Source organism: Ruditapes philippinarum, unplaced genomic scaffold (assembly GCF_026571515.1).
Source record: "Ruditapes philippinarum isolate M1 unplaced genomic scaffold, ASM2657151v2 ctg18104_1_1_1_1, whole genome shotgun sequence".
Taxonomy (NCBI): domain Eukaryota; kingdom Metazoa; phylum Mollusca; class Bivalvia; order Venerida; family Veneridae; genus Ruditapes; species Ruditapes philippinarum.
This window is the reverse complement of record NW_026861592.1, coordinates 1-16977: the sequence shown is the minus strand read 5'-3', so window position 1 is coordinate 16977 and position 16977 is coordinate 1. Positions and strand designations below refer to the sequence as shown.

At 30.5% G+C, this 16977-nt stretch overlaps 1 protein-coding gene across 1 annotated transcript; it reads left to right on the top strand.

Annotated features, from left to right (window-relative positions):
• The first annotated feature begins 11101 nt into the window (after positions 1–11101).
• On the top strand, positions 11102–16483 carry LOC132716257 (epithelial membrane protein 1-like). The gene is made up of 3 exons (XM_060699493.1): positions 11102–11205; positions 13916–14053; positions 14774–16483. The coding sequence occupies exons 2-3, from the start codon at positions 13921–13923 to the stop codon at positions 15025–15027; spliced, it is 387 nt and encodes a 128-aa protein (XP_060555476.1). The 5' UTR covers positions 11102–11205; positions 13916–13920; the 3' UTR covers positions 15028–16483.
• The last annotated feature ends 494 nt before the right edge of the window (positions 16484–16977 follow it).

Sequence of the window (16977 nt, the reverse complement as noted above, 5' to 3'; positions counted from 1 at the left end):
TTGTTCGACAGTAAGTTGTGTATAGATTTCACGAGCTTTACCAGTTAAGACGTTCTGTAAAAGTAATGTCCAGTGCTCTCTTGGCCATTTTAAATTTTCAGCAACCTTTTCAAAATGAAGAAAATACTTATCAACTTCTTTTTCTTGGAAAGGTGGAACAAGCCTAATATTTTTAGTGACATCAAATTTTGTATTCATTCTATGTTCAAACTGATTTGCTCTCTCTTTGATTTCTAATTCTCTCATTTTAAACTGAAATTCTCTCTCTTCTCTTTCTTTTTCAAACTGCCTTTCTTCCCTTTCTTTTTCCATCTGTCTTTCTTCCCTTTCTTTTTCAAACTGCATTTTTTCTAGTTCAAATTTAAATTGAAGTTCAAGCTCTTTTATTTTTATTTCAGAAATTTCAGAGTGTTTTTCAACAATGTAAGAAAGTGCATCTTGTCCAAAAATATCTTCATCTACAAAATAATGAATCAGAAGATTTTTAATTTCTTGTTTACGCATTGAAGATTTAATTTCTAATAAATTATACTTTTTTGCAAGATCGAGCAAATCAGTTTTCTTAGCCAAATCTAATACCTCCTGGGAAGGTTCAGCTACAAACTTTTCTAAATTAAAAGACATGACTGCTTGCTGCTGGTTTTAAACTCAGAAAGTGATGTGTTTCAAAATTTTCAAAATGAAAGGTACACTTAATAGAACAACTATGATATCGACTCAGATGAGTAAATACGGTAATAATAAAATGTAAAATAAACGGTAATAATTTCCAATAATGTAGCCAAAAAGAAATATTCAAATCCCGGACGAGCCCCCAATTTCTGTTACGAGCCAGGCGTAACGAGAAAGAAAAGCCAGCAACAAACTTGTAACAATAACAAATTTATTACAGAAAAATTATTAAAGAAAAATAAAATAACAAATTATGTTTACAAATACCTGAAGTCCAAATAAAAATTACAAATGTCTAATGTCTAGTCTGATCCTGGAATGATCCTTTTTGAATAGCACAGTTAAAATCCAAGTTAAATCCAAGAACACTTTAGAATAAATTCCCACAATAAAATCCACAAGAATAATTAATAATCCAAGCTCCAATAAATCACTTAATTTCCAAGTTGAATAATACTCCAAATATATTGATGACTTAAAAGATCACTCATGACTAAAAAGGTAACTGATGACTTAAAGATAAGAGTAATGAAAAATGTCTCCTTATATATATTAACTAAGAAGTTTCTAGAATAGTCTTCCATTTACTACAGTAATCATAATCTAGCAACTTCAACAATAAAGATCATTCCAGAAATTTCTATCTAAATATAATGCATGAGTTTTCCACAACAGTTAAGAACGTTCTAGTACATACATGTAGTTTATGTTCTAAAAATAGAACAATGACAATATTGGAAATACCAACTGGTCAGATATAATCTATATACATGTAATATGTTGCATACATAACAAGAGAATTTGGTATTATATAAACATTAATTAATTGGAAATTATATTGATAGATCCCAACTTCGACCTTTTGATTTACAATAAATTTAGTCGCAAAGATTGACTTGTGTAAAAATATACGTTGTGGTAATATATTTATTGTAAAAAATTCTGGAAGCAATGCAAATAACAAAATTATATGAACATTGCAAACTCTGTTTGATTGAGACTGATTATGTGAGATAATTAAAAAATGGAAGATTTCACGCCCTTTGGCACCAGCTTAAGTGGTATTATCAATAATCCCGGAGGACAGAAAAATATAACAAATGTATGAAAACAAATATCAACAAGCAAGGAAAGGTGACATTCAATGAATACATCCCCTCATCCAACCAAGCAACCTACTTGTCCATAAATTCGACAATTTAAATAAAATATACAGAATTAAGGGCCATGTAAGGAGTATGTGCATTGCATTCTAGCATTGCTTACATGCTTCATAACTTCATTGGAAAAACACGTCTCTTGAATATTTCCCATCCAAGTTATGAGAAGGTTTATATTTAGTAATCATAAATGTACCGTTTTGCTAATTAACATTCTTGACAAATTGCATACTGTAAATCTAGTAGGCGCATTCGACGGAATTAATAATTACAATCTTTGTGATTTATGAAACATAAAAACAGATCATACGCTCCGTGATAATTGTTAACGTTTAGTTTAAGATGTTATCTTGTCGTTAATTATTCTATTTTATTACACAGGTCTTATAAAAATAATGAGATTTTTGATCATATTTTTACGATCAATATATCCATGGCGCTTTGTTTCTAGATCAGATTGATCAAATTTATGCTATTTTTATCATTGTTTTGATTTATTATATTTTTGCAGAGAAATAAATTAAGATTGAGACACGGTTTTATTATACACAATTCGTTTCATTCAGTGTATTTTGTAAGTATGCTTTTCCCTCAGGCCGTCATCTTTTGATAGAAAGCTATCCAGCTAGCCTACGGAACGTCGGTGGTTCTACTCAGGTGCCCGATTGTGTCTGAAATAATGTACAGAGGGGCAACTAAGGTCTTCCTCCACCAGTAAAGCTTGAAAGTCGACATATGACCTATACTGTGTTGGTGCGACGTTAAAACCAAATTAGTCATAGATTCATACATACAATATTAGATTATATACATAAAAAATGAGTTTAATCGGGCATGTGTCCGTATAAGAAAAAAAGATTTATTGCTGTGATCATGTTTACATAAGCATAAGTGTATCGTGAATATGACCATTTATGTTCATTATTTGTTGTAATTGCATTTTATTTAATGATACAACTTATAGACAGTATATCTTTCTGGAAGAAAGACAAGGTTTTTTGAAAATATTATGAAAAACAAATTTTTATCAATGAAACATGGGTGTTTGATTTCGTAGTTTTAGTAAATGTCGTTTGCATAGATCATTAATTCACCAATCAAAATTGTCCTTTTAAGTTTAACTGGATGATTGAGTGATGTCAAACTTGAAGGGAAGATCGATTGCATAATCAATAATATTAGTCCTGTATATTCACCCGTTCCAATTGTTACGTAAAATTTGTTTTATCAAGAGTGTTATGTAAATATATTAGGAATGGAAGATGTTAAAAGTCATAATATTTGGCCCCTATCGTTACCACTTTACAATGTTAAGTTTATTTAGTTAAATCGTGACTTCTAATACCCATATGATAAATAACACTTAAGCTACCTCTTAAAAAAGAATTACTAAATCTTTGATCATGGTTACTGGCAGCATTAACCAGACCGCCCACTTTATTATACTTATGTTCCTTGGTATAAAACTCCAATAAGCAAAGTCGCCCACTTTATTATATCCATAAATCCGTGGCAACAAAAACAAATTGATATAATTGAATATGAGTCAAACGTAAGCTTTGTCTTCAAACGTAGATTTATGATTTATTAATTGGTAGATTAAAAACCATTCAAGTTCTTTTTAGTATCATTATTTCGTATAAACTCCGGCTAATTTAATTGTAAAATACAGAGCAATTCTTACCCAGACTATATCTTTTTGCTAAACATATGAATTCCACCTGTTTCAAAAAAGAACTGTGCCACCTGTATTACAAACAGCTGTTTTTCTTTTATTTACCATTTCTTGATACTGATCTTAAATATATTTTATTTTAACACGAAAGACCTTTGATGAAATGATTGATGGTTTTAACAAGCGATGTTACCTTTGTTACGTGCTGTTTGCAACAAGATAATACAGGTTGTAATAAATCAGTGCAAAATAAAATCGCTCGCTCTTACCACCTAGCAGTTGCTGAAAAATTCGTTTGTATATTTTACTCGTCCGATCTATATGGTAACTGCGATCTGCGACAGGACTGAAAATATTTTTTCCAGATTATTGCTCTATTTAATGTAGCTCTAGAAAATTAACTTCTGCGCAAAATTTCAGATCTGTGGCTTTATCAGTCTTTCTAGAATAAATTATTTTAAATCTGAAAATGACCAAAAATTGAAAAGCGTTGCAACGTTTTAGGCTTTTTTTACCTCAGTGGAGTTCCTTTAAAAATTGATAAAAATTGATAATACATTTGTTTCATCAATATCAAGCATCGTTTTTTGTAACGCCAATTTTCATTGGCTAATCGTGACCTGTTTATCATCTAAATTCATCGCTAATGCTTTTTTTAACTGATTTAGTAGAAAATCATTTTCTACTTTAATGAAAGACAACAAATGTGTACCTTAAAGTCCTTTGCCAGGTTAAATGACCCTAAATAAATGCTTGTTTGTTACACTACATTATCATTCGCTTGTAAATTGGGTTAACGTGTTTAAGTTTTGAAATCGTTAAAGGCCCATTAAGTCTCAAAATGCTTTTTTAACTCTATTTTTGGTGCCTTGTTACAGTTTCCAAAAAGCTTCTTTTGTAATGTGTCAATTAGTTCACTTATAGTGCCTGAGCATGCAAGTCAAAATATTTCTTTGTTTAAATTTTGCTAATTTTGACACAAATTATTTCACATTTGTTGCTATTTCCTTTAGACTATGAGAATCTCACATATTGTAAATCCATTATTATAACCTTATAAAATACATCATTGTCCTTTCCTTCTTCTAGAAGGAAATATTTGTTTATTTCTGAGCTTAATATGGTGCCTTTTAATATTGGCCAAATAATTTGTCAAAAAATCTTCATAACTGTTACAATAACTAATACATACGCTTGTACTAAAATTTGAAATCTATTTAATATCCCTGTATACAAATATCGAAGAAATACATTACAAATGTAACCTTTGCGAAAAGTTCTTGCTGCTGTAGAATTGTTATATACAACAGTATCTGAACAGCATGTAATATTAAACCTGTTGTAATATTATACTGTCCTTTCTTGTCATTGATTCCCATCATACATATCATATGAATAAGCCTGTATCCATTTCATATGATTGTGCTGAGTATGATATAGTCGATATCAGATTGAATTTAGCAATTTTCGCTTATTGTTTTGCTTTCATAAATCTCGACGGACAATGCTGTTTACACTTAATTTGTTTTTTTATTTGTGCTTAATAATGAGTTCGCTACATTTCAATTGAATTCGTGTTATTGTCTGTTCACAAATGTGGATCTGTCACAACATTTTGATTTCCTAATTTGGTTTGTCAATTTTATTTTACTTGTCGTTATTAGGTAGGGCATCGGCTTAGTTGTTCACAGAAACATCGGAAGGTTCGATTCTCTTTCTACGTCACAAGTGATCTCAGACATTGAGTCTTAATGTCATCGATCTTTTACCATCCAATAAAAAATCAAATCAAATCAAAAGTAGAATAAGTAGTCAGTTCCATGCGAATATTTTGGTAATTATTTAGTTACCAAGGAAATCCTCTTATGTATGTCGACCGCATGGATATAACGAAAAAAAGTTTGAAAATCGGCGTAAAAAAAAAGAAAAACAAATGTAACAAACAAAACGTGTCGTTATCGGTTGTATATTCTTGGTATCATCGAGCTAAATACAAAATCTCATAAAGTTGCATGTAATATTAATGCAACCTAGATGAAAAGCAATCTAAACGAACAATATGTGCAATTAGGCATTACATTTTTGAAATAGAAATTCGCTATGTATGCCAATTCTTACATCAAACTTCATTTTTTAATAAGAAACTTTTTTGTTAGTGTTGATTGATGAATTAGGTTTAGGCATCGTTATTTTAGCTTTGAAGTCTAGAGCATTAATTCTTAGCATACTGCTCGACTCTTGATATTAAGATCCAGTGAAGCATTGTTTATACAGAAAAAATCGTACTCGGTTAACGGAGTTCATTCATGTAAATGAATGTGTAAACATTCTAAATATACTCCTATAATCTTGTTATCAGAATCGGGTTAATTTCCATTGACCTTATTGTATGATGAATCACAAAAAGAACCAACATAAATGATATGATACTATTTCTAAATACAACTTCATGTCCAAAGATCAAATACTGACAGTTTCATTTCAAGAATTGACAAGTTTCAACGTAACGAATTCACGGTTTCAAATCAACGTTTCTACGATTTCAGTTTCATGAATTAGCGATTTCAACTTCACGAATGTATTTAGTTGAATAGATGAATTTATTTATTGGAAATGACCATCCCTGTGATTCGTACACTTCTGTAGGTCATTAATTTTGAATCTGGTCTCCCGCATCATGTCAAATCATTTCAGATCTTATACAGACTACAAATGATAATAATAATTCAGAAAAGCATTCTATAAAAATGTACGTTCTAGGAATTACAATTTTATGCATGTTAACATGAAATGTTTGGGCAGAGTTTTATCAGGTTATAATTTTTTTCTTATATAAAAGCTTTGTTAGATTATAATTAATTGTTTTTTTTTTTATATGATATTCATTATAATTTTTTTTTGTTTATTTGATATTCATTATCATTTTTGTTTTTTGTTTATTGGAGACTAATGTTTGAAGTATACATCGATGACGCTCGACGTGGACATTGCATTCAACAATCATGTAACATTTTATTTATCTTACTATTAATAGTTGGTTTCTAAGGTTGCTGCGGTGCCATACCACATACTTTACAAGAAAAAAAAATTGTCTGAAGCTTATTGCCCTGTGTCCTAATTATATGTCTTTATTTGACGGTTGTTTAGAAAATAACCTTTGTAATTAGAACAAGAGTTCTGTAGAGATAAATCATCTAATCTGGAGGTTGTGGGTTCGAATCACATTAGATATTGGTTTCTCTTTTGACTGCCACAATTCCATTGGTGCCATTACTGATAAATGGGTTTTGCCATTAATAGGAAAACAAAACAAAACAAACAGACAAATACATCTAATCTCATTTCATACGAGGAAATGGTTGATGAATTCTTTGATGTAAATATTGGTTCATAGATCATTAAATCATACAAGCGTCTTACAAGAACCTTTGTCAATCAAAATACAAAACGAACTACGGATTAAGGAGCATCATTGTAAATAACAATTAATATACCTATAACGAGCATGATTGGTTTACATAGCAATATCAAAGCAAAATGTTATATTCTTTATTACCATTCAAAGGAAAAGCTCAATACAGACATTAAACAGACTGTTCAAAACTATCATTATTTAATTTATTTCTTGTATATTTCCAGTTAATATCAAGTTTATGTCCTATAATTGCTGTGTTATCCGTCTGATTGCAAAGTTCAGACGTGAATAAACCACCTGTGTAATTCAACAGCTGGCGTTCAGCTAATATTGAATGTTTTGATATTAAAAGACGGCTTACTTAAATGTCATTGTACTGTTGTGGATATGATATCTGTCTGTTTCATTGTAAAGGTGATTGGCTTTTCTTTTGTCTGCCTGATGAATTATTGGAAGCTCAATATTTATTCATTTACAAGATATTGTCTGTCTTTCACAGCATCTTTGTTTTATTTAAGTCAGAACGTTTGTTTGTTGTGGTTTTTTATGTTTTTTTTACACAGGGTTCGATTATATCTCGACGGTCGGACCACGTGACCGTCTTTCTGGGTAACTAACCAATAATTAACAATTACTCTGCAAACAACCGGATTCTCATCCCACATGATTTCTTAGAAAACAAAACTATTAGATTTGTTTCCGAGATCAGTTCTCGGCTCTCCCAAGGATCGAACAGCGACCGCTTGATTACTGACTTTGTGTTTTCCTTTCTGAACTAAACGGGCGAACTTTAAACATGAAAAATACATATGAAAACGGACATTGAGTTTTACAATTTTAAATTATTGGTTTACGGTTAAGTGCTTATTATCAACCAGAGCTTTATGTGAACGTATTTGTCATGAAAAAGCAAAATGTAAACAACGAAATAGTATTTTGACTTCCATGCTAAATACTAAATCACAATAACTGTACTTATTGCCAAAAAGTAACAGAGGAAAAAATTGGTTAATACAATTGGCCAATGCTTAACATTTTGGGAACCATAAAAGTACGCTCTTGAGAAATTTCTGGGACATAATGAGCTGTTTCATGTATCTAATAGCTTATATTTAGCTTTACTTGCAAAAACGGATAAACGGATAAATATAACGGTATTAATAAAAACTTATTATTTCTTTAGAATGTAATATCAGGGTATGTTCTAGTAGAAAATTGCTTAAGTTACATAAAATCAAAACAGTTTTAAATATGTTTTTGTTACAACAGAAATACATCTTGATGTGTTAAAACATAGACATATTAGTTTGTTGGTAGATGTTATGTTATGTTTCATGGCAAAGCTATGAAAGTGTCACACTTAAATTCAATATATGTTGATATATCAATTAATGTAATACTTTTAAAAGAAAGAAATTGAAGATCTGGCAGACTGCCATTCATAAAAAGGCGGAATCAGTGACGTCTCTTAGTACCTCTGTATTAAAATCAATGTAGAGCCTTTATGAGAAAATGACTCTGATTCTTATTCTAATTCTTATTCAAGGTGTTATAAACGCTGATGATCTACCTGTATCTTATGTCAAGGAAGTCTTTTGTCAGATATTAACACCGAAATAAAAGACTGAGATAAAAAAAAATAATGGACCTTTCACAATATATAATGCGTACCGTACCAATCATATTTAAAATGAACTATGTCTGGCAGACATTTGCATTTGATATGTTATTTGAAAGAATTCATTTGAGAGTCTAGGGAAACAATTACAGGAGAAGAATTGTTAGTCGAGTACCAAAAAGTAATTTGACGATTAAAATTAACAGCAAACGTAGCAAAATATTCAAAATTCTTGTTATTTACAAGCTAAAACTATTCAAAGCGACTATAAAACAGGGAGCGATGAATTTGATATAAATATACACAAGTAGCAATGAAATTTCAGCTGGAAACAAGTGTTGCAATGCATTTTCAATCATCATAAACACTGAATGTCAATATGGCAACATATAAGATAATAAAATATAGCTTAGATTAAAAACATAACCAGTGAACGATTTTACTGATTTTTAAATTGTTTTCAAGGAATAAATCGAGATTTCCTTCAAAATAAACCGCATGGTACTCAAGGCTCAAACTACATAAAACTACTAAAGTGGCAATTGTGAAACACAGTAAGAAATGATCATGCTACTTTAAGCTATTTCTAGTGAACAAGGTTTCACTTATAAAACTTACAACATTACGCAAGTTGTTTATTGCATCCTGCTGAGTGCATTATATTCCCATTATTATGTAATCATTGCGAGAGAATAACAATTATTCAAATGTTCTCGTAAAATTCACAACCTCCGAGGAATTATTTATTGTGCTTGAATTGAATAACCAAACGCTTGAACTGTCTGCTGAGACTCGAAAACTATGCTAGAAATAGGAAATTATTTAATTTATCCATATTGAATATTAATTATAAATATGTACACAAGCAATCTGACGAAACTTTGTTAAAGAAAGTGTTGCATATATCAATATGTCTACTGAACATTAGATTACGGTATCAGCAAGTAAATTGAAATCAATGTAAATGCTTTTATAAGTGAAATTATTTTTTGTTACCAAATGCACTTATTGCATAAAAATAACTTCATTGTCATCTCGCTCAAGGCATGTATAATGTTATATATGCTTACATAAATTACATTCCTTTTGTTTTCATATTTAGCTATTTTATTCTTTTTCATTATTTTTTTTTTGAAGCCCAAGAGGTAACTCCGTTTATTGTCCCCGTAATAGGTAAAATAGGGTCGGAAATCCACTATTTTATCTTACAATTTATTATAATGTTACAAAAAAACATAAGGGCATTTATATCATACACTATTTTATAATATATACGATAAAAGTTCTTTGGGATTCAGATTATTTCATTTCCACAAAAACTGGATATGATATACACAAACTGTAATATATTAGTAGTTAATTCAAAAAGGTACTTTTCATTAATTTATATGACTTTTGTTCAATACATAACAATTTGGTTAAGTTGCCTGTAAGTCACGGGTCTATACTCTTCTAATGAGTCTGTCGGATGGATAATCAATTGCTTTGCACTGATGATTTTTGAAATTGTTAAATATACGAAAATAAAATAAATTTCGTGTCTGAACAAAACAGATTACCGAATGTGAAATTTAAAACACGTACAATAAACAATTAAAAAGAGACATTGTTGTTATCAAGACATACATCTCTTGACTTTTCTTTGATGTTTGGAATTGTACTTGCAGATCATTTGGTTTAATCAGAAATCTCCTCTTCCACTTTGAATTCTCAATTATTTGCATTCCGAACTTAATGAATACATATATTTAATTAACAGTTACTATGTACATCATTTACGCTTTCATTGTTGTAATTCATCATACTTTAGAAGATTGTTTATATGTAATTCTAATTTAAAACTTAGGTTAACAAGTAAACATTCAATTTTCAAAAAGTGTCATAATCACAAACATTATTTTCAAAGGAATATTTACTGAAATATGTTGCACACATTTATTGTATCGCAGCATTATAACATTACCTGTTTCCATTTTATTCTTGTTTTTCACAAGTGTTTCCTTTCCGCAAAAAAAGATTTAATAGTCTACACTTGCAGAAATGAAATACACATAACAATTATATGAACGGAGATGAAGCATCTAACAAAAGTGCCACTAGAATTGAAGATACCATTGTGGTAATTATTGCAAACAAAAACAACTAAAACCGATGAAACATTGTCAAACTAGAACAAAAAATACATTTTCTATCGTGGGAAAAGAAGTATCGCGTGCAAGCACAAGATTGCCCATAAGCTTAAGATAATGTTTTGTTGAAAGCTGTGGTAGAGACACACTTGTTATTACTTATGTTCCTCGTACTAGTAATTAAGTTAGGTATTCATTCAGCATTCCGATGGGAAATGTGAGAAAAGCAAAACATTTGTTAGTGCTGATTTTGCAGATAATCTATTGATAAACCTATCTACTGTTATACATTATCTAATATTCGTTTTCTTTTTAATTGAAAGTGGTATTAGTGTGTCCATAGTTCGTGTGTACTTCTGATGATGAAATTTCTGAAGATTCTTACGATAGTATTTTTTAAAACAAACATAAAATAATACCTGTTTATAAAGATGTATTTTTCCTTTCTTTTGCAGTTGAAAGATGCGAGTACCACAACTTTTTTCCATCAAAAAAGGAAATCATTTATGACGAGGCCATTGATAGGCAAATTCTCGGTATGTCATAAATATATTATTTATCAGATTCATCTTTGTCAATATCAAGTGTTAATTTGTTTCTTTTAAGTATATCTAAACCACAAAAATATTGGACTACCTCTTGTTGCCCCTTTCCAGAAAACAAAAAACCATATTGTCGGAAAATGATGGCATCCGCCGAATCTACACAAAACTTAAATTGTTGTCTTACGTACCCAACAAAATTGCGTTCTTGATGTTTATTTTTCTGTATATAAGGATATAAATAGGGACGTTTTGGCATTGAATATAACCCCTGGTGGTTACTCAAACATTATAACTTTAGGTTCTATATATGAAAGAAATATCTGCGACATTATTCGACTTTTGGTAGTTTCTGGAAATTTGTTACACGCCGATTACACAGTATAATTATGTACATAACAAAAATATAAGATATATGAAAATAAGAGAATAATATGTAATAGAAAGAGCATCAACGAGAATATCTGATTTGTACGAGGGGGGGGGACCTACGTAGCCCCGGAGTATTTATCAGATTGCCGAGTGTTTTGACGTTCTTTCTCTTTTGTATCATAGTCAAACATAAAAACACGTTCCCTGTTGTCACAATATGAAACCCCAGAAAATGATATTTCTGTCGCTTTCTCTTTCTCTGCCGTCACAACAAGTAAACCCCAGCAAACATGAGCCAATCAATGGGTATGCTCTGCTAATACCTGCGCTCCGTGCATGTATATGTATACGATTTAACTCTGACACATTTTCAACAAAAAAGGTCCCCAAACTATGATACAAGCATGTATTCATGTTCTTACTCAGTCATATCATTTACATTCATATACTTGCCTTGCCCTGTACATTCATGTTCTTACTTGGTCATCTCCCTTACAAGCAGGTACTCGGTCATATCATGTATATTTATGTTCTTACTTTGTTATATCCTGTACATTCATGTTCTTACTTGGTCATCTCCCTTACAAGCAGGTACTCGGTCATATCATGTACATTTATGTTCTTACTTGGTTATATCCTGTACATTCATGTTCTTACTTGGTCATCTCCCTTACAAGCAGGTACTCGGTCATATCATGTACATTTATGTTCTTACTTGGTTATATCCTGTACATTCATGTTCTTACTTGGTCATCTCCCTTACAAACATGTACTTGGTCATGTCTTCATGTATATTCATGGTCCTTTGTAATCATACACTTGGTTACATCGTTTAAATACATGTTCTTACTTGACTTTATCCCATACCTGACTATGTAAAATTTCTTTACAATCATTTATACTTATGTAAAATTAGTGTTCCATACAGTTGGATATATTATATGTAGTTACTTTGTTTTAGATGTAGATTAATTGATTGAATTTTATACTCCATTATTATAGGGATTTTAACTTGTATTGTGGTATTAAAGGGACACCATTGAGGTTTAAAAGCCTTAAAACATAACATTAGAATTTCTTACATAAATGAACTGGGGCGCTTTAAACAGAAATACATGCAAAGATAGTTAAGAAATATACTTTAAAATAAATCGAAAATCGTAGTTTTATGTTTTTCTTAGCCTAATTTGAGTGAAAAGCGTTTAAACGCTTTTCATTTTGGGTCATTTCTTTACAATTTGAATAATTATTATGGAAAAACGAAGTGCGCGAATGATCTGAAAGTTTGCACGTCTACACCTACATCAAATGGTACATTAATCTGGAAAAAATATTTTCAGTCCCATCATGTCAAAAAAACCTCAGTGGAGTCCCTTTAACGGATACAAAGTTTCCTATAACTCTGTAGTGGGCGGCAATGTGCATTTTTAGTATGTTTAAATATACTTTTATTGACGAATATATTGTATCACATTGACGAGACTTTAATAAAGGGTAAAATGATAAATACCGATTGTATATTTATATCAATTGAAAATAATAGAAATATTATACAATTTGTACACACTTTAGCCATAATACATTAGAACAAGAGTAGGGTCTTCAAAAATTCATTATCAATTTTACAACTGTGAATGACGTACAGCACAGCATCACACCGCAATTCTTATTAATATTACAAAATGTAATATAATAGGGCCAGATGAAATTATTAACAATATACTATACACTTTTGCATTTTATATTATTGTTAAATTATTAATTGTATTCCGATATCTCATCGGTCTGTTGCATAACTCTTAAAATAAGTGTGAACATGAGAACTATAAAACAAAAGTGCACAACATAATTACAACATAACAGTGGACAAGAGAATTATAAATGTAATTTGTTTTCTATATTATTCTACGTCTGGTTTTAATATACGAGGATTGCGGTACGCTTTACGTCATTTAATTTACATAACAATACAGAGTAAACATTATATGATTATAATACTTTTCATAATATTATAATTAATATATAAAAAGATAAAAATATTCATTTTTATACCCACTCCCGAAAAAACAAATTGTATGTATAAGTTAAGTATAATCTTGATTTTTTGTCTTGGATATTTCTAAGAAATACAAGAATCTACGTAAACAGATGAGTCCTTGATATTCTCTGTACACAATCACTGTATTAGTATATAAAACTTATAATTTGTGAAAGAAAACTTCAACGTAGTAAAGATATGATATTTCATTTCATATCAGTTCTTAGAAATGGGTATACATGCCTTGTTTGCTGTAAATGGAATAGTTGTTTATAAGTTGTTTATTGCTTTCAGATTACATGCGAACAGGATGTGCTTTCAGCATTATAACGATAATTCTTATGTTTTTGGTGCACTTGTTTGCTGTGTACACTATCCGCAGACCAAGATACACCATCAAGAGGCTAACAGCCCTACTTTACATTATGACTGGTAAGCATTTTTACAGACATTTTCCTTTTTCATGTTTCGTAATCTCCCTTTGATCTAATAAGTTATTTAGGTGTTTTTCTTCAATAATAAAGGCACTTATTTTGAAAGCACTTTCTTACACTGTAGTTACAATCATATTTGTTAATCTTGAACTTTGACGTCATTATTCTAGCTTAGGCATAACTTCCGGCAAATCATATGTTGGTGCTGCTTTTAATTCATCGTTTTTTAGACAGAATTAATGTCTATTTTTAAACAAAATCGACAGGTTCTCAATCTTTAGATGTTCATAATGACGCCGTGAAGCGCATGATATGTTTTCCATGATAAATCAATCTAAATAAATATATATGACTTCCGAAAACAAAACAATTATAAACGGAACAAAGGAACAAACGTCACTAAGGTATCCCATGAGACCATATGATATATAACCATACGATTTATTACCAACATAATGATATATTCTGGTTGTTTTTTGTCTGATTGTGAAGCCTCATTGAAATATTACATTGTTCTTGCAAAAAGGCACAAACTGTCATTTACTGATTGGCGGATATAAAAAGAACATTTTTAAAGTAAAAGAAAATATAAAAAAATTAAATTTAATATTTTATGCATAACATTAAGTTCATACTTTTTGTAATAAATAAACATCAGTAGGTCAAAATAAACAAAATGCAATAAGATAAATGATCAATAAACTTATTCATTTTTCAGCGGCTTGCATAGTAGTTATGAACGAGGTGTTTATCAGAACCACCGAATATGGCGAGGAAAATCTGCCAGCACGAATGCCGAAAGGAGCACAATATGAGTATGGCTATTCGTTTGTGCTATCTTGGATTGTTTTTGTCTTCTACATTGCCGCAGGTATTGTGTTCTTGTTCGTTTCACACAAGAGAAAACCGAAATTCGGAGATGCGGATGATGTTCTTGCTGAGGAGGACGAACCGATGCAAATTAGGCGGTAAAGTGAGCAAAAGATGTGCAGAAAGAAACTTAAACAAGGAGACATCGCAATAAGAGAAAGTGAAGAGATTTGTTGTGACTTATCCGAGGCACAAGTCCTAAATATACAACTAATTTTTTATTCTGTTTGTGCTAAATGTATGAAGTAATTTATACCCTTTGTCAGCCACCATGTTTTGCTGTTCATTACATCTTTTTGATTATTCGACTAGGTTTTAGAAATAACGATTGCTTAGTAAACAATCTCAAATGTCCCGGACTTTGTTTTATACGAATTGCACAAAGCTTTATATATTTAGACCACTTGCTGTCAGATAAATTGATGAATAAAGCAAACAAGCATTCCACTTGATCTGTTGGATACGTCTATAGGACACGCCTATATGTCTATAGGACACGCCTATAGGTCTATAGGACACGCCTATAGAACACGCCTTATCTACCGAGGGTGTAAAATAGATCAGCTGATCCGATGGTAAAATTGTCCAACATGGCATGATTATCCAGCGCCATTATCAAACTTTACATACGGATTCCTTTTATACTTTTTACCATTCTTGTGTTAAAAAGAGAGAGAGAGAGATTTTCTTCTATGAACTGGAAATGTATGCAAATCATTATTTCTCATTATACTCATATTAATCTGCACCCTTGCGTCAGACATACATTGTAAGTGAGTACTTCAGTAAATAGTTTTTTATAATATTAAATGATGGAGGATCTAATGTTATGCATTATTCATAAGGGTTACACATCTGATATGTTCCTAACGAGTTTGCTAATGTCCTAGTCGTTAGAACAGTGTTACCGTCACACATTACATATTGGCGGTCATATAATTTCAAGGAATGTCAGTTTATACAAAAAAGCTTTAACTTTTAATATAGATTTTCAATATTGATATTTCAAAGATAACGCACTGCAATGTTTTGTTTAATGTGTCACGAAAATTGACTTTAAAAATGGCAAAATCCAGAAGTGTCATCACGTAAGCGAAGTATCATCTTTCATGTTGTGAATCATGATTTAAATATTAATTTTGTTGTCAATGGTTTCACGTTTTTTATAGACTTTGAAACATGACAAATGTGTCCGTTTTGACTTCCATTAGGTGATCGTTGTTTTAATTTTTTTACAATTTTGGTGTCAGTCAATCACAGTATCCTGTTGTTGTTTTTTAAATTGTTAATTTTCAACTTTCATGTGAACATCTTTGTCTCGATGTATATTTTAGGCAGAAATTATCTCATGTCATAAACGATTGTATGAGTATTATGTTTGATTGTTTATTCACGTTACGCTAGAATATTTTATAACGTAAACAAATATAAATTGATCCAATTTTACGAATAATTCTGTTAAAAAGTAGCTAATTTTATACTTTGACGAAATTTTAAATTTTTAGAATGGACTTAAAGAGTTATCTTTACATAATACACTCATTCGAAAGTCGTTTGTTTTTAAGAAATTGACAATTAATTATCTCCAAACTATCGTTAATATATACGAGTATTTGGACACTTAATTAATTGAAAGGTAATTGAAAAATTTAAGTGTTTGCAACTAAGTCAAAAACACATCATATATTGTTTAAACCGACAATACTTATGTAATTGCTTTCCGACAAAACGCACAATTACTTATAAATCAAGTCTACATTAAATTGAATGTGAAGTATAAACACTGTTTCAATGTGAGCAGGTTTTGTATCTTACTTGTTTCTGACACCTAAATTTGCAAGCACCGAAATGTTTTAATACAATTGCAAATGAGAGGTCATAATCATCTTGTAATTGCATATGTGTAATAACCCATACCTGTACACACTAGATATATCCTATATAAGATATTATACATAAAACGTGTCGTTTAGTTCATTTTTCATATGTGCTTTTTTTGTTTTTTTCGTACCATCCTTTGAAGAATTTTCCAACCTGTTTTGATTTTTTTGC